Source organism: Cetorhinus maximus, chromosome 7, assembly GCF_964194155.1.
Source record: "Cetorhinus maximus chromosome 7, sCetMax3.hap1.1, whole genome shotgun sequence".
NCBI lineage: Eukaryota > Metazoa > Chordata > Chondrichthyes > Lamniformes > Cetorhinidae > Cetorhinus > Cetorhinus maximus.
The window spans coordinates 34,252,642-34,274,530 of record NC_135885.1 but is presented as its reverse complement, the minus strand read 5'-3'; the positions used below and the strand labels follow the sequence as shown (position 1 = coordinate 34,274,530).

The 21,889-nt window shown below is 43.9% G+C and overlaps 1 protein-coding gene across 2 annotated transcripts in view; it reads left to right on the top strand.

Annotated features, from left to right (window-relative positions):
• The window catches only part of nbeaa (neurobeachin a), a 1,012,857-nt gene that overhangs the window by 331,221 nt on the left and 659,747 nt on the right, over positions 1–21,889 (top strand). For both annotated transcript variants that reach the window (XM_078545316.1, XM_078545315.1), the window contains exons 27-28: positions 1,664–1,794; positions 12,306–12,413. In XM_078545316.1, the coding sequence (XP_078401442.1) occupies positions 1,664–1,794; positions 12,306–12,413 (239 nt within the window). The remainder of the gene's footprint in view (positions 1–1,663; positions 1,795–12,305; positions 12,414–21,889) is intronic.

The window sequence follows — 21,889 nt, the reverse complement described above, 5'->3', positions numbered from 1 at the left end:
TTTAGGTTAGCTAGGCAAAATTTGAACATGAGCCACATATAGAGACCAAATGCTTGGTCAAAGAGACTTAAAGGAGGAGAGAGAGTGAGAGAGTCAAAGCTTGTGACCCAGGCAATTGATGACACAGCACCAGTGGCGGAGCAATGAAAATCAGGAATGCACAGGAGACCAGAGTGGATGAGTACTGATGTCTTGGAGGGTTGTAGAACTGTTGAGGTTACAGCAATTGTGAAGGGCGAGGTGATGGAGGGATTTGAACACAAGGATGAGTTTTTTTCATATCAAGGCATTGCCAGATTGGGAACAAGTGTAGGTCAGGAAGCAGAGATGGTGGGTTAACAGGTCTTGATAGAAGTCAGGATATGGACAAGAGAGGTGGAAGGTAGGAGGTCAGTGAGGAGAGTATTGGAAAAGCCAAGTCTGGATAGTTATAGATTGTTTGCATTTAAAGGTTAAACTGTGTATCCTGGCCCAGAAACTTACAACTTTTGTACAGAAGTTGTATTGTTCACCATTTGCAGAATTCTAGATTTGGGTTTTTACTTAGAGTTTAATATCAAAATGGAACTTACTGCAAGTGGATTATTTTAACTATATCTCAATCTTGATCTGAAGTGTCAACCTAGATTATGCATCTAAGTGTTGAGTAGGGCGTGAATCCATATCTCTGACACTGAAACGAGCGCTCTACCAACTACACCAAGCTGATGCACAGTACTTTTCTCATCATGTTTTATTCTTCCGTACTTTAGCTTCATCTTTCTTACTTTTGCACTATCTTCCACTTTTCTTTCTGATCCTTATTTAATCCATGCCAGAAAATAAGTCATAGAATGATTACAGCACAGGACACCATTCTGCCTGTTGAATCCATGGCCAGAACAATTCAGCTAGTCCCCTTTCCCCATAGCCCTGCAATTTTTTTCTCTTAAGGTGTCTATCCAATTCCCTTTTAAAAACCATGATTGAACCTGTCTCCACCACACTCTCAGGCAGTACATTCCAGATCCTAACCACTCACTGAGCAAAAATGTTTTTCCTCTTGTTGCCTTTGGTTCTTTTGCCAATCACCTCCGATATTTGTCCTCTGGTTCTTGACTCATTTGCCAATGGAAGTAATTCCTGGACCCTTCATTATTTTGAACACCTCTTTCAAATCTCCTCTTAACCTTCTCTTCTCTAAGGAGCACAAAAGTAAAGCATGGGAGAATTTGCAGCTCAGGAGGCCCATCATGTACATGCCGGCTGAAAGAGTTAACTGGCCTGAAATCTGCCAGTGTTGCACTGCTGAATGAATCCATCCACATGCAGTGATAATTGAAAATGTTTCCCCTGGCAGGATAGAGAGATATTTAATTCATTGTCAGTTTGTCGATCTTGTACCTTGTGCATTAGAATTCTTTTCCTGTCCATGCTATTCAACACATGGGAAACTTGTTTGTCAGAAATTTTACAAAAATGCCCTTAGAATAGCCATTGCTTTTAATTTAAGATTTTAGAACCCTTCTCCTTGGAATTTTGAAGTTTCAGTCACATGTGCACACAAGAAGTGATACATTTTTCTATATTTTATTTTGTACATGTTGAAGTGATGATTTAAAGCTGTAAAATTTGAGAAGAGAAATGATTGCACTAATAACTTTGTCCAATTATGCTCTTGCAGTTTGTTGTGTTGCTGTGAGAAATTGCCTGGAATGTCGCCAGAGGCAAAGGGACAGGATGACAAAGACTTCACTAGCTAGCAATAAGCCCCAAGAGAATCTTCAAAGTATAACAGGATCCAACGCAGCCAAGGTAACATAACATAGGATAGATATTGTATATTACATTTCTTCTTTTAGTCTCAAAAAGCTAACTTCTAGTTTTTAATATTGGACCAGAGACTGTTATGAAAATCAAACTTACCTTAAAGTTCAGAGTGGAGGTCAGGAACTTCAACTTCCAACGGGCCTCAGAGCTTTTGCTCATGTGTAGACTGGGAGCAGGCTGCACATGCACAGATTGACATTTTTACGTTCTTTGGGCCCAGCGTGCCTGTGCCAGAATACAAACAGTGCGAAAATCCAGATCAGATGACCAGAAGTGGAGCATGATCGCAGGTAAGTATCCCAGGCAGGGGACGGAGACAGGTCCCAAAGGTCTAGTGACAGGGAGCGGTCCCAAAAGAAGAGTTCCAGAGAGGGGACAGGAACAGGAAGAGGTCCAAGTTCAGATAAAAAGAGAGGAACAGAGAAACGGGCTCCAAACAGAAAAAGAGCTGGGGGGAGCAGACTTTAAGTGAAGAAAGCAGCCAAAGGTTGGTGACTCCACGTTATGGACCACTGGGGCAGAGGTACTCCTTTGGAGCAGTAGTGTTCTGTTTGACACGGTCGAAGATCTGAAGTTGTGCTGCTGGGTTGATGCTTGGGTGCATACTTGGGAATCCAGGGTACTGGAATCTCAGGAGACGTGATTGAAACCCTGCGGGATGGGCCGTTGTTGTTGCCATCTGAGTATGGTACTTGAAAAGGGTTCAAGGGAAGCCCTGAAGATCCAAGAAGGCAGTCAAAAGTTGGTGATTATGTGCTGTAGGCCACTGGGGCAAAGATACCCCTTTGGAGCATTAGTGCTCTGCTTGATGTGGCTGAAGAGCTGAAGTTGTGGTTGTGAGTTGGTGTTTGAGTGTATACTCGGGAATCCAGGGGAACGGAATCTCAGGAGATGAGATTGGAACCCTGCGAGGTGGGCTGTTTTTAATACTGTCTGCGTTGGAGCAACTTTTGAGAGAATTCCCAGGTTAGATCTTTGAAGGTGAAGACTGGAATTCTTCTTGAGAGAGACAAGAGTTTTGACAAGATTGGTTGACTCAAAGCATTGTTTGACCACAGTTTGCCTGTTAATTCACATGCACCTCATATTATCCTGAATGTTAGAGTATAAGATAGATATTGTCAATTGTTTTATCCTTCTGACCTTGTATAGTGAAGTTTATATTTGTTTGTTTAAAATCCGTGGAATCCTGTGGCTTTATTCACTGAGCAAGTGTCTTGAATCTCAAACTTTGTCCATTTTAAACAAAACGTTATTGGCTCCTAACCAGATCTTAGCAAAACCTTGGGGGTCTGACCTAGGATCATCATAAGACTCAACTGTGTTCTACAAATTGTACTATTTCATTAAAATGAGTTTAAAAATTTGTGAGTAGCTGATCAATAATTCAACTATAATTTATTTCCCTTCCAGTTTTGCATATTGTATTGCTTAATGCTGGGTAAACCAATATCATATCACACCATGTTCACCTAGGGGAGAAAAATAACTTTTTCTTCTACTTAACACTATTGCGAGTTGCCCACTAGGAGATATGCAAGAGGTGATCTTCTTGAAACATAAGAGATTCTGAGGGGCTTGACAGTTGTTAAGAGGATGTTTCCCCCCCTTGGGGGAATCTAGAACTAGGGGCACAGTTTCAAAATAAGGGGTCTTCCATTTAAGAGAGAGATCAGGAGGAATTGCTTCAATTTCTTCTCTGAGGACCATTAATCTTGGCAATTCTCAACCCCAAAGAGCAGTAGAGGCTGGGCTATTGAATATACTTGAGGCTGAGTTAGACAGATTTTTGATCTATTAGGGTTATGGGGGACAAGCAGGAAAATGGAGATAAGACAACAGTCTGATAAGCCATGATCTTATTGAATGGCAGAGCAGGCTTGAGGAGCCAAATGGCCTATTCCTGCTCCTATTTCTTATGTTCTTATGTTCTTACAAGGTGCAGGCTGACTGTTCTTCCATATTCAGGTAATTGGGTTAATTGGGAACCCGTAACGTAAAGATTCAAAGAGAAAACTCACAACTGCTCAGTTGTATACTGTTAGCATATCAATGACCTACCAACAAGCAATTATTTCTAACCACTATGTTTTATTTATAACCTTGGATTCTTTCATAAATATAGTAATGTAGAAAGTTATATTCCTGGTCAGACAAGTTTGTTCCTGATTCATTGTACAATTGTATATATAACAGTGTAAGCTTGTACAATTTGTTTTTCGTACACAGCCAATAGAGAGCAATTCAAGCATACAATGTTTAGGATTAGATTCTAAATCAGAGTAAAGTGTTGGCCCTCATTGAAATGAATGGAGCCACTCTGGCATATTTGAAATAAATGAAGACCCCCAACCCCATCCCGGTGGCATCACAATGACGGCCTGGGAAAAATAAGGCACTGTTTTACTAGAAAATTAAGTGTATTTTCTCTTGGGTAATACATATACTTAACAAGTTCTTAGCAGTTAGAAAGGACTATTTTCATTTTTGAGTCTGTGCAGAGAAATTTTCCTCAGTCAAGAGGGTGAGCAGGACATCATCCCCAAGGCTTTCATCAATGCTGCTTAAAAACTGATCAGTAAGCCACAAATAAGAGAAGCTAGGAGGAGCGCATTATTCTCCAATTTTTCTTCTTGCTAGAAAAGTGGCTGCTCACCAATGGACGCTTGCTTATAAAGCACGATAGATATTGGGAACTCAGTGTGTGGAGTATTGTTGGCTGCAAATCGTTACTGTATGATGCAGCATGCTGAGACTACAATGTCCTTTGTCACCTTGCTGTATGTTAATGTCACATTTAATCTTTTTCTATTTGTTTCCTTTCCTCATTTTTAAATTAATCGACTTTAGGGAATAAAATTGGTTTAGAAGGTGGAAAGAAACAAGTGCTAGCGAATCAACAGCCTGTTTTATACCCTGTTGGCTTTCTATTGAAGTCACCTAGATGATCACTCTAGTGTGAAGGAGATTAATGTGGGCATTTCTGAAACTTTTCTTTGTGTCACTAATTAGCATTATAAAAAATGGCTGGAATGCTTTTCTGCTGAGGATAATGACAAGAAGGACCCAAAAAATACAAGATGCAGTCAGGATGAAACCAATTTCTAATTCCTACCAATGTCCTGAAATACAAAGGAAAAATGGGATCTAAATAATCAATATACATGTTTGTATGTACTTACAATTGGTAGAAAAAGAGGGAAGCTGATCAACTGGAATGTATGTTTATTTCACCTCATCAGGCTAAACAAAAGCTACCTTTTGTGAGAAATATCACTTGTGTTTGCATGCCTACCAACTGCATTATCATCCAACTGTATGAATGTTCAAGTTTAAAATATTTAATAAATGCTAACATGCAATTATTTTTTATTTATATGTAATCTCATCACAATTGCTGAACAATTTAATTCTTGTCCAAAATGCTTCATTTAAGTATTCTACCATTTTTTATAATGCTAATTAGTGACACAAAGAAAAGTTTCAGAAATGCCCACATTAATCTCCTTCACACTAGAGTGATCATCTAGGTGACTTCAATAGAAAGCCAACAGGGTATAAAACAGGCTGTTGATTCGCTAGCACTTGTTTCTTTCAACCTTCTAAACTGATTTTATTCCCTAAAGTCGATTAATTTAAAAATGAGGAGGAAAGGAAACGAGTAGAAAAATATTAAATTGGCAGCCCACTTCAGTTGCCTAGGCTTTAAGTCCGTGAAGTGATCCTGTAATCTCTTTGCCTCACTACCTCTCTCACCTTTTTTAAGACGCTCCTTTAGAACCAACTCTTTGTCCAGGTTTTTGGTTGTGTGTGCTAATACCTCCATATGTGGCTCATGTTTTGATAATGTTCCTGTGAAACACCTTGGAACGTTTAACACTGTTAAAGGCACTATGTAAATGCAAGTTGTTATTGCTTATGCAGCAATTCCTGCACATTTGCCAAACACTTAATACTAACTACAAACCTCTCGCCTTTCATATTGTTACACTCTGAAGAAGTTGCTTGTATTCCATTGTTAAATTCTTACATCCTGTCACTTCAGATCTCCCCAAGCTATGCAGCGTTATCATGGCGGTGTGAAGGATAAATAGACTACTGGTTGCTAAGTATCTGTCAGTGCAACTTCTGAGTTTGCACAAGAATGGTCTGCCATGATTCATTTTATGGCATCTGTTTTCTTTTGGAGCAGTACCTAGCATTATACATCTCCTCCTTGTCAGAGCTCAGATTAATGTGCAGAATAAACAAATGTAAATCCGCATCCTACAATCTATATTGCTTCAACCAAAATGACTCCTTGGACTGAATTTTCTGAGCCAGCTGGCGGTGGGTGTGATAGGTGGCGTGCACAGAAAAAATGGTGCGACCTGCTTCATAACAGCATGAAAATAGGTCGCGATCTTCTGCTCAGCCTGCCAATGGCAGGCCGTGTTTCCCGCCATCGGACGGCAGGAAGCTAATTATAATACATCAGCATATAATTAAAAGGCGATCCCTCCAGGCTCTATGCCGTATTGCCCGTCCATGTCGGCGGGAAAGCACGCCGATATGTTTGACAACAGCACGAAGAAGATGTGCGCTTGCAGCCTTCACTTTGGGGGAACTGAGGTGAAATGAACAGCAACGTTCTCCACAGCTCACCCGTTGTTTACAGGCCTCAGGGGCACCTGGCCACGGAAGCAACTGCTGAGGGGGGGCAGGGGTGTCCGGGGGCAAGCGCTGGCCAGCCTTGGAGACAACGGGCGACCATTGTCAGCGGCTGGGGTGGGGGGGGGTGTCAAGTGCTACCCTGGCGCTGCACCCCGCATGCAGGGTAAGCGAGGGAAGTGGCCACACATTAGGGACACCTGTATAAACTGACCACGCTTCTGCAACTGAGACAGATCAGGCGCAGCCACAGTGATATCATTGGGGTCGGGCTCCTAGACTGCTCGCCCATGCAGGCAATGCGGTGGCACCAAAGGGCCCCCAAGCGCTCCATACCATACCCCCGCCCAGGCACAGACTTCGAGTCCACCACCACTTTATTGGACCACGGTGCAGTTGGACTGCACATGTTGTACAATCTCCTCGCCAACGCTGGCCATGTAGCAGTCACTGCTGGAGGCGCTCACAGCCCCTTACAATACCAGCTAGTGCCCCCTTACAATACCGGACTAGTGCCCCCCATGTCGCAGGTTGACAGTGCGGTCATGTAGTGCACTCAACACTGGCCATCCGAGGGGTGACTAGCACTCTTTGGGAAGTGTTGAGGGGCAGTCTCACAGGGCCAGGAAAGGTGCTAAGTACAGCCATGATAACCACATCTCTCATGCTGCAGGAGGACCACGTCAGGATCATGGACCCTGGTGACCTAGGTGTATGCCTGATGGCCTACAGAGACCTTAGAAGATGGAGGAGAGAATGACTGAGGCTCCTGGCTGTGCAAAGGCAGGAGGGGCAGCAGGAGGTCCCGCAGACACTGCCCAGGAGCAACTGCGAGCTGTGGCTCTTCGGCGCCTAGCGACGCCCAGGGTCTGTAGATGCTGCCTGCCATTCCTGCAGATGACTGAGAACCAGTGTTGCCGATGACGGTGCATGTCTAGGGACCTGGTGGCTCACATCTGCCACTTACTGCAGGACTTGGCGCCAAGGGGACATGGAGGGCATCCACTGCCAGTGGCTGTGAACGTGACTGCAGCACTTAATTTCTATGCCAGTGGCTCCTTTCAGGGCTCCACAGGTGACCTCTGTGGGATTTCACAATCCGCCAACCACAAATGCATCCATTAGGTTACAGATGCCATCTCCTCCATGGCACACAACTTTGTGCATTTCACACCGGGTGAAATGGCAATGAAATGGCAAGGGCCATTGGATTCGCCCTGATCTCGGGATTCCCATGGATGCAGGGTGCGATTGACTGCACTCGTGGCGCTCTGGTCTCCATCGCTACACTCGGTGGACTTCATCAACTGCAAGGGCTTCCATTCACTGAACATGCAGCTGATATGTGACCAGAAGAAGTACATCCTGCAAGTGTGCACACGGTTTCCAGGGAGTGTGCATGACGCCTACATCCTGAGTCACTCGCAGATCCCTGCAGTCTTCCAGGGTCCACAGAGATTGCAAGGTTGGCTCCTTGGGGACAAGGGTAGCAGAGGCCACGGCTGATGACAGTCATGCAGCAGCCTCAGACTGCAGCAGAGCGACGCTATAATGAGGCTCAAGAAGCAGCTCACAACCTGATGGAGCAGACCATCGGGATGCTGAAGATTCGGTTCTGGTACCTGGACCGGTCTGGTGGAGCCCTGCAATACAGTCCGCAGAGGGTGTCACGCGTCATCGTCACCTGCTGTGCCCTTTACAATCTGGCACTCCAACAGGGAGACAAATTGGATGAGGAGGAGCTGGAGGTCCCCTCGGATGAGATGGAAGAACTGGAGGTCTCCTTGGATGAGGAGGACGCCAACGGGGATGAGGGTGGGGGGGGGTTCTCAGTGGTGATGAGGACGGGGATGAGGGTCTCGCACTGGCTAGACAAGGCAAGCGCGCTCAGGAGGCCCTCATAACTGCCAGATTTGTGGAGGATGATGACAACATGCAGTGAGGAGTCCCCATAGATCCTCACATCACAGTTGCGAAAGTTTGACTCCAGTCTGGTTTATGCAGCACCAATACCCTCTGTGAGAATCGCCCTGTCTTGGAGATGCAGTGGAGGCCCTAATAGTCGTTCGATCGCAGGAGGATGATGACAACATGCAGCGAAGACACTCCATAGATCTTCAGATAGCCTCTGAGAATGTCTGACTCCTGTCTGGTCGAGGGCAGCTCACTTGCGCTCCATGGTCAGGGCCATCTCAGAAACGCAGCCATGAAACTTTAGACGGATCTGATGCTGTGTCCGCCTTAAGCACCTCAGCCCTTCAGGAGCTGGTGCACAGCATCACTGGTCGCAGATGTTGGTGTGATGGTGGCCAGCCCCACCTTAAAGGTGCTGAGAGCACACAGAGAGAATGAGAGAACTCTATGGCACCTGCCCACTACATTTCGGCAGCAATGACCAGCATCACCGAGGTGCAGGCATCAGTAATGTTGCCAGGGAGTGTGAGGCTGGACCATCACTGTGGTCTGAAGGCTGCACAGAGCACAGGGAAGAGGCCCCGTACTGAGACACCTGCTTTTATCTTGTGCAGAAAGGTTTCACATCTGAGTGACAAGAGCACTGCTCATCAGAACAAGGAGCCACAAACAGGGAGACATTCTTAGGAGTTTATTGACAATAGTGAACAGTATGTACGAGTGATCAACATCCGTGCCCAGGCTGTGCAACTACTTTTACTTAACTTTCCTAACGCTGCCGCTATGTCTTGGTGCTCCCCGGACATCCACAGCAGTGGTGGAGGCAGCCTCTTGACTTTGCCGCCCTGTCTGTGATGACTTTGATGGGCGCCCTCTGGAGGGCCGAGACTTGGTGGACCCTCGCCTGCTTTCGAGGTCCTGCTGTGTGGCAGTGGCACCCTCCTCAGCCTGTGAAGCTGGAGCTGCGGAAGTCACATGAAGAGGGGACTCGGATAGGCCTGTCACTCCCAGAGTCACCTGGGTGGATGGTCACAGAGTATGTACCTGCTGATTCTCCTCCCGATGGGTGCCCGAGAGCCCCTAGCTGACTCCGTGAGCAGAAGGGGTAGCTGGAGTGAGATCAATCTATCCGGCACCCCTCTCGCATACACACTGTTGGAGGCCAACTTTGGCATCAGTGATGGAGTTCAGCCCGCGCCGCAGTGCAGGAGTGACCTCCTGAACCAAGGGCTCCATGGCGGCCGCCATCTTGCTAGTGCTGACCTCGGTGCGTTGCAATGCCGGCGTTATCACCTCAGCCGAAGATGTACGGACTCCTGCATCGTGCCTTGCAATCTGAGGAGTGCAGCGAACATCGATTTCTGATGTTCCCTAGCTTGCCTCTCCCAATCCAGCAACCATGTCATGACCGAGTCCAGAGACTCGTCATCTGACTCGGACTCAGCAACGTTTTGGCCTCCAGCAGCCCCCTGAGTGTCAGAAGCCTGGGAAGTCCCTGCCTCCACCTGCTGTGGATCAGAATGTGCGATGTGCTCACCAGAATGTGATCCTGAGGCTACTCTAAAGCTAGGTGTGTATCTCTGCGCTGGTGGAGGGTGTGGGTGAGCGCTGTGCCGGGACTTCAAGGAGGGTGCCTCCAGATTCCACGTCAGAGTTTTCTTTGGGGCCTGATTGGAGGCCCTGGATCATGGACTCTGTCGGCTGTTCGGCAGATGTATCTGCGAAAGCAAGAGGGAATAATTAGTTCATGGCAGTAGCCTGTGAAAGAGGACACATCATTCACGGCATGGTTGTCTGATGAATGTTGCACTGCTGGATCCTCACTTTGGTAGAACAGTGCTGACCTCACCGTCAACACAGGACCGGTCCCAGTCATCGCCAGCCACCTGGATTGCTCCGTTTTCAAATTCTGTCAGAACTTTGATCTCCGACATCACCTCCACCTGTCTGCGACCTTTCCCTCCTGTTGTGTGCCAATTTGTCCTGCATGGATAGAGATGAGAAGAGTGTATCAGGATGCCTGCCAGGCTAAATGATAAGTATGCCTGGCCTGTGTGGGTGGTGAGTGGTCCCCTGGATGGGATGAGGACAGTGACGGCTTGTGTGAAACAGTGAATGGTGATGTCCCTTGCACTGGCAATGAGTGAGGGCCCTGTGGATGTGTGATGGGTTTGAGAGTGTTAGAGTTGGGAGTGATGAAAAGAGTGACTTTCCCTGGCGGAACAGAGGAGAGCATTCATTCATTTGTGGCACTGGGTGGCTGTCCTGCTCTGCAGCTCGTTTGCGCTGACCATCGCTGCCACCGTCTCCCAAGACGGATTGGTCACATTGCTGCCCATTCTGTGGCCAGAGAGAAGGTAGAGCACATCCTGGGGGCCTCCACGGCATCCAGCAGTCGCTCGAGGGACCGGCCATTGATACAGGGGCGCCGCAGCCTTTTTCCCTTTGCTGGCCAGGTCTCCCGGGCAGCAGTGGTGAGCTGGTGGCGATGAGCACTTTGCTGGTGGCTGTCTTTTAAAGATGGCAGCCGGCATGATGCAACAGCGGGGTCATGGCTGGTGGACAAATGAGAGTGCTCCCGCCATGGGAAAGGCGTGTTTCGCAGGAGTGAATAAATAATGAGGCGAGGATGATACGGCGTGAATACCCGCCATTTTCGTCGGCGGGTAGGACTCCATTTTACCCGCTCGTGACTGCACTTCGTGTAATTCTGGGAAAATTCCGCCACTTGTTTTTATTTCAAATAACTTAGAATTTTTAAATTAGCTTCATTGAAGCTGTTTGGATAAGTTCATTTATTAAAATAACTGGTCAATTTCCTATATTATTTCATACAGGAGGAGAAGAAGGGGTAAAGAGGAGAGAATGAAAGGAGAGAAGCAGGCAGAAGCAATATAGGGTGAAGGGAGGAGAGAGAATGGGGAAGGAATGCTGATGGAGTGGGTTGGGATGGAATAGGGGATTGGAGATGATGAGATGGTATTTGAAGGATGGGAAGCACTGAAGAAGGAGAATGGAGTGGTGTGTGTGAGAGCCTAGGAATAGGCAGATGGACGGAAAGTGAAAAAGATACAGGGGACGATGGGGGAGTGACAGTGAGTGCAGCCTATTTCACCCTTGGATGCTAGTGGATTATTTTGGTCTCAGTGGGAAAGAGGGGCTTCTGGGGAAAGGTTTTGGTCTCGATTGGAGGGAGTTCCAGAGGCATCTTTAACTACAGAGTGGTGGGATGGGAAGGGGGAGTGAGGGGAGAGGTGTCAGGAGTAGCAAAGGGGAGAAAAAAGAGGAGGAAACGAAGATTGGAGAAAGGGTTGATGAAGTGAAGAGGCCACAGAGAAGGGAGGCAGAACAAAGGATCAGGGAAAGGGAAAAGTAGAGCTGTGCTGGAGGTGCAAAGTGTCAATGGAAAGCACCACTGGTGTAGTACTGTTAGGACCTGGAGACCATTCACTGTGTTCTCATAACTAGTTGATGGCTCTGTTCTCTTCACAAGAGTAAAATTCTATGATGATTGAGCTTAAGGATATTTCAAGAAATCCTGTCCCATATGTTTGAATTAGCACATAAAATTTGTCTTTTGGTGTATTACGTTGAGGAAATGAATGTTGGTGCAACTGAAGTTCATAATCCTGATTAGCTTCAGTTATTGTATAAAGTGAATGTTCACATGCCCATGCACTTTTAGATCATTACCAAGAAAAAAGCTTTTTTGTGTGCATTCTTCAAATGCTTGGTAGTTTGTCTGTTTGGATTCTAAGGATAATTTTATGAGAACCCATTGAGCATGATGTTAGAAATGGGGCTACAACATTTTAACTCCAATTTAACCTGCGCCAGGAGCTCTCTTGCAAAAATGCTTTGTTAGTGCCATCTTTAGGAATGAGAAAATATTTTGAGTCAACTCTATTTTAATAAGGTGCTTATTTTTTCAGGCTGGTGTTGAAAATGTCGCTGGTAACCTTTCTCCAATTAAGGATCCTGACAGATTACTGCAGGATGTGGACATTAATCGTTTGCGAGCTGTTGTCTTTCGTGATGTGGTAATTATTTTATTTAAAGTAGTCTGTTATGGTCATTTGATTTGCAGTTAGATTATTTAATCCAGATACTGCAAAACAGATGAAATAGTTTTCACCTCAGAATTCTATAGTTCGTGCAGTTTTATTTTGAAATTATAAATTAATAACATGTTAGAATCTTAAGCAAAAGGGGAATGGAAGAATCTGTTACATTTAACAAGGTTTTTTTTTGGCAAAATTTCACCCACATTTCTGCCATCATTTTACAGAAAAATACCATGAGGAAAGAAAAACACCTTACATCAGAAAGGTGCATTTTCTAATAGTGAAAATACCTAATTCTGCTGAACTAAACTTTTCAAAATTTCTGGTTACTCAAGACAACAACTAAGTTCAATTACTAAAACATTCACTATTCTAACTTAGTTAATCTAAGCATGATTTTATACCTGTATATTGCAATGTATGTGAATGGTACAATATTCAGAATCTAATATTTAAAATATTTCTCTGTGGTGCCTTGGGGGTTCTGGGAATATAGAAACATAGAAAATAGAAGCAGGACAGGTCATTCGGCCCTTCAAACCTGCTCCGCCATTCGTTATGATCGTGGCTGATTCTCTATCTCAACCTGCTCCCCACGTTCTCCCCATACCCTTTAGATACCTTTAGAGTCTTGAAATCAATCTTATTTCCTTCTTAAATATATTCAGTGACTTGGCCTCCACAACCTCCTGTGGTAGAGAATTCCACAGGTTCACCACCACCTGAGTGAAGAAGTTTCTCCTCATCTCAGCCCTAAATGGCCTACCCTGTACCCTGAGACTGTGACCCCTTGTTCTAGACTCCCCAGCCAAAGGAAACAGCATCCCTGCATTCGGTCTGTCCAGCCCTGTCAGAATTTTGTGTTTCAATGAGATCTCGCTCACTCTACTAAACTCCAGTGAATAGAGGCCTAGGTGACCCAATCTCTCCTCATATAACAATCCTGCCATCCCAGGAATCAGTCTGGTGAACCTTCACTGCACTCCCTGTAAGGAGACCAAAACTGCACACAGTACTCCAGGTGTGGTCTCACTACAGCTGCAGCAAGACATCTTTGCTCCTGTACTCAAGCCCTCTCGCAATGAAGGCCAACATATCATTTGCCGCCTTAACTGCTTGCTGCACCTGCATGCTTGCTTTCAATGATTGGTGTACAAGGACAGCCAGGTTCCTTTTGTACATCAACATTTCTCAATCAGTCACTGTTTAAATAATACTCTGCTATTCTGTTTTTCCTACTGAAGTGGATAACTTCACATTTATCCACAAAATATTGTATCTGCCATGTATTTGCTCACTCACTCAACTTGTCTAAATCGTCTTGAAGTATTTTAACATCCTTCTCACCACTCTCATTCCTACCAAGTTTCATGTCTTCAGCAAACTTGGAAATATTACATTTGATTCCCTCATCCAAATCATTGATATATATATTTTGTGAATAGCTGGGGCCCAACACTGTTCACTGCCTATCACTCTGAAAGAAACCCATTTTTTCCTACTCTCTGTTTCCTGCCTGCTAACCAATTCTCAACCCATACCAACATAATACCGCCCATTCCATGTGTTTTAATTTTGCACACTAACCTCTTATGTGGGACTTTATCAAAAGCTTTCTGAAAATCCAATAACACCACATCCGCAGGTTCTCCCTTTTCTATTCTGCTAGCTACGTCCTCAAAAACCCCAATAGGTTTGTCAAACATGATTTTCCTTTCATAATTCCATGTTGACTTTGTCTAATCCCATTGATATTTTCTAAGTGTCCTGTTATCGCACCCTGTATAATAGACACTAATATTTTCCCTACTACTGACATTAGGCTAACTAGTCTGTAATTCCCTGATTTCTCCCTCCCTACTTTTTAAAATAATGGGATTACATTTGCCACCCTCCAATCTGCTGGGTGTGTTCCAGAATTTATAGAACTTTGAAAGATGACACTAACGCATTCACTATTTCCATGGCCACCTCCTTTAGTGCACTGTGATGTAGATTATCAGGTCTTGGGGATTTGCTGACTTTCAGTTCCATTAACTTCTCCAGCACTATTTTTTTTAGTAATACTAATTTCCTTCAATTCCTCCTTCTTAGTAAACCGTTGGTTCCCTAGCATTTCTGGGAAGTTATTTGTGTCTTCCTTTGTGAAGACAAAACTACAGTATTTGTTTAATTCCTCTGTCATTTCCTTGTTCTCTATTATAAATTCTCCTGTTTTGGACTGTAAGCGATCTACATTTGCCTTCAATAATCTTTTTCTTGTTACATACTTATAGAAGCTTTTGTAGTTTGCTTTTATGTTCCTTGCAAGTTTACTCCCATACTCTGTTTCCCCCCTCTTAATCAATCTCTTGGTCCTCCTTTGCTGAATTCTAAACTGCTCCCAATCCTCAGGCTTGAACTTTCTCCAGCAACATTATATGACTCCTCTTTGGATCTAATACTATCCTTAATTTATTTTGTTAGCCATGGTTGGGCTGCTTTTCCTGTTGTGTTTTTGCGCCAGAAAGGAATGCATAACCGTTGCAATGTATGCATTCGTTCCTTAAATATTAGCCATTGCCTATCCACCGTGATGCCTTTTAATGAAGTTCCCCAATCTATTGTAGCCAACTCACCCCTTAGACCTTCATAGTTTTCTTTGTTTAGATTTAGGACCCTAGTTTTGGATTGGACTACTTCACTTTCTGTCCTAATGAATGATTCTATCATTTTATGGTCACTCTTCCCTGAAGGACCCTGCACAACAAGATTATTAATTAACCCGTTTTCATTGCACCATACCAAATCTAGGATAACCTGTTCCCTAGCTGATTCCTCGACAGACTGGCCTAAAAAATCATCTCGTATACACTCCAGGAATTCATCCGTCACAGTATTATTGTTAATTTGGTTTGCCAAATTAGCCTATATGTAGATTAAAGTCACCCATGATTACTGTAGTACCCTTGTTACATGCATCTCTTATTTCCTGTTTAATGCTGTCTCCTGCCTTACCACTAATGTTTGGAGGCCTGTAGACAACTCCCACTTATGTCTTCTGCCCCTTGTTGCTTCTTGGCTCCACTCAGACTGATGCCACATCTCAATTTTCTGAGCCAATATCCTTCCTCAGTATTGCACTGATTTCATCCATAACTAACAACACCACTCCACCTCCTTTTCCTTTTTGCCTGTCCTTCCTAAATATCAAGTACACTTAGATATTCAGTTCCCAGCCTTGGTCACTGCAGCCATGTCTCCATAATCGCAATCATGTCATACTTGTTTACATCTATTTACACTGTTAATTTGTTTACCTTATTGCGAATGCTCTATGCATTTTTTTAGTAATTTTTTATTCTAATACATGGTATTTGCTATACATAATTTACTATATATAATTTTCTGTTTTTAATATAGAAACATAGAAACTAGGAGCAGGAGTAGGCCATTCGGCCCTTCGAGCCTGCTCCGCCATTCATTATGATCATGGCTGATCATCCAACTCAATAGCCTGCTCCCGCTTTCTCCCCATACCCTTTGATCCCTTTCGCCCCAAGAGCTATTTCTAACTCCTCCTTGAAAGCATACAATGTTTTGGTCTCAACTACTTTCTATGGTAACAAATTCCACAGGCTCACCACTCTCTGGGTGAAGAAATTTCTCCTCATCTCAGTCCTAAATGGTCTACCCCATATCCTCAGACTGTGACCCCTGGCTCTGGATTCCCCCACCATCGGGAACATCCTTCCTGCATCTACCCTGTCTAGTCCTGTTAGAATTTTACAGGTTTCTATGAGATCCCCCTCATTCTTCTGAACTCCAGCGAATATAATCCTAATCGACTCAATCTCTCCTCATATGTCAGTTCCGCCATCCCAGGAATCAGTCGGGTAAACCTTCGCTGCACTCCCTCTATAGCAAGTACATCCTTCCTCAGGTAAGGAGACCAAAACTGCACACAATATTCCAGGTGTGGTCTCAATTGCAATCTTACAATTGCAGCAAGACATCCCTGTTCCTGTACTCGAATCTTCTGGCTATGAAGGCCAACATACCATTTGCCTTCTTTACCGCCTGCTGCACCTGCATGCTTACCTTCAGCGACTGGTGTACAAGGACGCCCAGGCCTCGTTGCACATTCCCCTCTCTCAATTTATAGCCATTCAGATAATAATCTGCCTTCCTGTTTTTGCTACCAAAATGGGTAACCTCACATTTATCCACATTATACTGCATCTGCCATGCATTTTCCCACTCATTCAGCTTGTCCAAATCATACTGAATCATCTCTGCATCCTCTTCACAGCTCACCCTCCCACCCAGCTTTGTGTCATCTGCAAATTTAGAGATATTGCATTTAGTTCCCTCATCTAAATCATTAATGTATATTCTGAATAGCTGGGGTCCCAGCACTGACCCCTGCAGTACCCCACTAGTCACTGCCTGCCATTCGGAAAAAGACCCATTTATTCCTACTCTTTGTCTCCTGTCTGCCAACCAGTTTCCTATCCATCTCAATACACTACCCCCAATCCCATGTGCTTTAATTTTACACGCTAATCTCTTATGCGGGACTTTGTTGAAAGCCTTGTGAAAGTCCAAATAAACCACATCCACTGGCTCCCCCTCATCAACTCTACTAGTTACATCCTTTAAAAATTCCAGTAGATTTGTCAAGCATGATTTCCCTTTTGTAAATCCATGCTGACTCTGTCCGATTCTGCCACTGTTTTCCAAGTGCTCAGCTATTAAATCTTTTATAATGGACGCTAGAATTTTCCCCACTACTGACGTGAGGCTGACTGGTCTGTAATTCCCTGTTTTCTCTCTGCCTCCCTTTTTAAATAGTGGGGTTACATTAGCTACCCTCCAATCTGTAGAAACAGTTCCAGAGTCTATAGAATCTCGGAAGATGATCACCAATGCATCCACTATTTCTAGGGTCACTTCCTTAAATACTCTGGGATGTAGATTATCAAGTCCCGGGGATTTATCGGTCTTCAATCCCACCAATTTCCCCAACACCATTTCCCTACTAATACTGATTTCTTTCAGTTCCTCCCTCTCACTAAACCCTGTGTTCCCCAACATTTCTGGTATGTTATTAGTGTCCTCCTTTGTGAAGACAGAACCAAAGTATGTATTTAGCTGATCAGCCATTTATTTTGCTTTCTAGAATTTCCGGTCATCCTTTTACTTATAAGAAAATAAGCTTGCATACTTCTGCTCTTCAAAGACAGAACATGAATTTCTAAAAAAAGCTGCTTCTAGTGGTATCTTTGAAACATGCTTTTATGTGAAAGGAGAAAATTGGATATGAAATTTTTTTAATTTTTAAAAGCTAGTATTTTATTTCAGTATGATTAACATTTATGTTCATGATTTGTATAAATATACATATGTTTTAGATTAAATAATACATTTTTATGCAAAAAAATTGAAATGTTACTTCTTAATAATTGAATTATTTTTAAAAATAAACGTGTCTTTTTTTTAAAATTGAGAACGTAGTTATCAAAAGTTTGTATTCACTGTTCTGCCACGTTCACACAGATCTCCATTAGTTGCTCATCTCCAGAGCACTGATTTCAAAATTCTTGTCATTTAGAAAGCCCTCCGTGGCCTCATTCAGTCCTCTTTCTGCTCAAGCTCTACAATCCAACATTCAATTCTTCTGTATCTGGGCAACTGTGCACCTCCACGCTGCAGAGCCTTCATGATCCTGCTATCTGGACTTTTCTTTCAAAATCCTTCTCCATGATTCATCTCTTTCCACCTTAAAAAACCTCCTCAAAACCTACCTCTTTTACTTCAGTCATTAGGAGGATGCGGTTGCGTAGTGGTTATGTCACTGGACTAGTGATCCAGAGGCCCAGGCTAATGGTCTGGGCACACAGTTTCAAATTGGCAGCTGGTGTAATTTGAATTCAGTTAATGAATTTGGAATTAAAAGTTCGTTTCAGTAATGGTGGAGAAAGGGCACCTGGGTGTCCTCGGGCTGGCATGGACAAGATGGGCCGAATGGCCTCCTTCTGTGCTGTAACTTTTCTGTGGTTCTATGGAAACAATTGTTGGTGGTCATAAAACCCCACCTAGTTCACTAATGCCCTTTAGGGAAGGAAACCTGATGAACTTACCTGGTCTGGCCTGCACGTTTCTCCACATCAGTGTGGTTGGTTTTTAAATGCTCTCTGAAATACAACTCAGTTGTATCAAACAAAGTCTAATTCCCTTCCTAACAGCACTGTGGGCTGCAGCGGTTCAAGAAGGTGGCTCATCACCACCTTCTCGAGGGCAATTCGAGTCAAGCAATAAATGCTGCCCTTGTCCCGTGAGCGAATAAATAATTTTTAAAAATCCCAATGTTTTTCTTTCCTCCTACCCTCTGCAAAGCACTTTAGGACATTTTGCCACATTAGTTGTATTTATATTTATTCTTGATAGATAACATTTAGTGCACAGGGAAATAAAGTTGAAGTTTTTTTGATTTGCACTTACTTACACTTGCTTTTTAAATGTTGCCTGGTTTAGTTGAAATAACCTGAGTATTTTGATTAGCAATGATTTTGGGCAACCCTAAAGATATTTTTGTTGCCGTATATCTTTAACCCTATCCTACTAAACTTTGGGAAGGCCAAAAACATCATGTACACACACACTCTCCACCCCTGCCACAGATACCATTGCCTTCTGCAGCCAGTTTCTCAGACTGAGCCATTGAGGTTTGCAACCTCAGCATCCTATTTGACCCCCTCCAAGCTGAGCTTTTGACTCCATGCCCTGTGAGCCGAGCCAAAAGAGCAGCTACTTCCACCCCTGAAACATTAACTGCCTCCATTTACCTCAGCCTATCTGTTGCTGAAATCTATCCATATCTTAGTTATCCCTATGTGTTACTATTGCAGAGCTGGCCTATCCTTTAACCTGCAGAAACTTTAGCTCATCCAAATACTGATCATGCTTTTACCCTATTGTTCTCATTGTCTTGTTCACTCATGACCCATGTTCCATGACCTGCATTGGGTCCCATTTAATATTCATATCCTTATGTTTAAATACTGTTTGTGGCTTTGTTCCTTCTCATCCACGGAATCTCCTACCGTCCAATAACCTCCTCCAACCCAGAACTCATGTACCTGCTCTCCTATTACCCCACAATTGGTAGCCTTCATCTGCACCTTCTCGAATTATGTCCATGTTCCCCTCCTAATGACCATTTTAAAATCTGACTTTTTTTGGATAAAGCTTTTGGTCACACCTTTTGGCTTGGTATCTGTTTTGTTTGATTACATCTAACCAAAGTACCTCAGGCATTTTTCTATGTTAAAAGCGCCATATTAATGAAAGTTGTTACTCAAAACCATATAATTATGCTTTTCTACGATCATACAAAAGCTTTATTTAATTTAATAATTTATTATTGTTAAGGATATGGAACTAAGACTAGATCATTTTACCCATTCAGTCTGCCCCACATTTTGTTAGCCATGGCAGCTCTATCTTTACAATTCCAACCTGTTGCCTTTTTTCCATATCTTTTAATGCCGTTACTTCACAAGTACCTATATCTCTTGAACACTTTCATTATTTTTACTTAATGCCTTTTGAGCAGTGTTCCACATTCTCATTCATTTTGTGAAGAAGTTTTTGGTGACTTTGTTTAGCTCAAATTCTAAGAAAATTCCCTCAAGTTCTTTCTTTTATGAGCAAAAAGGGTCATTCTTTATCTACCTCCTTAATTCCCTTCAATATTTTAAACATCATATCATCTGTTTTACCTCCAAATCTCAATTGACTAATCCAAGTTCTTCATGTTCTCATCATAGCTCCGTTCCTTAATCCCAGACACCATCTTGGTGAGCTGGATTTTCTTGAAGGCCAATATATCTCTCCTGTCCTCCTGGAGACGAAGTCCCGTCTTCGCTTTAAGGATACCTTCCATTGTGTTGTGTGGCACTACCACCTTGCTAAAGAGGACAGATTTTGAACAGATCTAACAATTCAAGACTGGGAAACCATGAGGCGGTGTGGGCCATCAGCAGCAGCAGAATTGTACTCAACTACAATCTGTAACCTCATGGCCCAGCATATTCCCCACTCTATCATTACCACCAAGCCAGGGGATCAGCCCTGGTTCAATGAAGAGTGCAGGAGGACATGTCAAGAGCAGCACCAGGCACACCTAAAAATGAAGTTTCAACCTGGTGAAGCTACAACACAGGACTACTTGCATTCCAAACAGCATAAGCAGCAATTGATGGACAGAGCTAACTGATTCCACAACCAACGGATCAGATCTAAGCTCTGCAGGCCTGCCACATCCAGTCATGAATGGTGGTGGAAAATTAAATAGCTCACTGGAGGAGGAGGCTCCACAAACATCCCCATCCTCAATCATGGGGGAGCCCAGCACATTGGTGCAAAAGATAAGGCTGATGCATTTGCAACGATCTTAAGCCAGATGTGTCGAATGGATGATCCATCTCAGCCTCCTCCCGAGGTCCCCAGCATCACAGATGCCAGTCTTCAGCCAGTTAGATTCACTCCATGTGATATCAAGAAACAGCTGAAGGCACTGGATACTGCAAAGGCTATGGTAATCCCCAAGATGTTGATAGTGGGGGATTCAGCGATGGTAATCATTGAATATCATGGGGCGATGATTAGATTCTCTCTTGTTGGAGATGGTCATTGCCTAGGAACGTTATTTGCCACTTGCTAGCAAAACTGGAGCCAATTGGAAATGGGGGAAAACTCTCCGCTAGTTGGAGTCATATCTAGCACCAAGGAAGATGTCTGTGGTTGTTGGAGGTCAAACGTCTCAGTTCCAGGACATGACTGCAGGAGTTCCTCAGGATGGTTTCCTAGGCCCAACCATCTTCAGCTACTTCATCAATGACCTTCCTTTCATCATAAAGTCAGAAGTGAGGATGTTTGCTAATGATTGCGCAATGTTTACGGTGACTCAGATAGTGAAGCAGCCCATGTCCAAATGCAGCCCAATATCCTGGACAATATCAAGGCTTGGGCTGACAAGTGGCAAATTATATTCCTAGGCAATTACCATCTCCAACAAGAGAGAATCTAATCATCGCCCCTTGATATTCAATGGCATTACCATCGCTGAATCCCCCACTATCAACATCCTGGGGATTACCATTGACCAGAAACTGAACTGGACTTGCCATATAAGTACAAGAAACGGTCAGAGGCTAGGAATCCTGCAGGAAGTAAATCACCTCCTAACTCCCCAAAGCCTGTCCGTAATCCACAGGGCACAAGTCAGGAGTGTGATGAAATACTCTCCACTTGCCTGTGTAAGTGCATCTCCAACAACACTCAAGAAACTTGACACTATCCAGGACAAAGCAACTGCTTGATTGGCACCCCATCCACAAACATTCACTCCCTGCACCACCGATGAAGAGTGGCGGCAGTATGTAACATCTGCAAGATGCACTACAGGA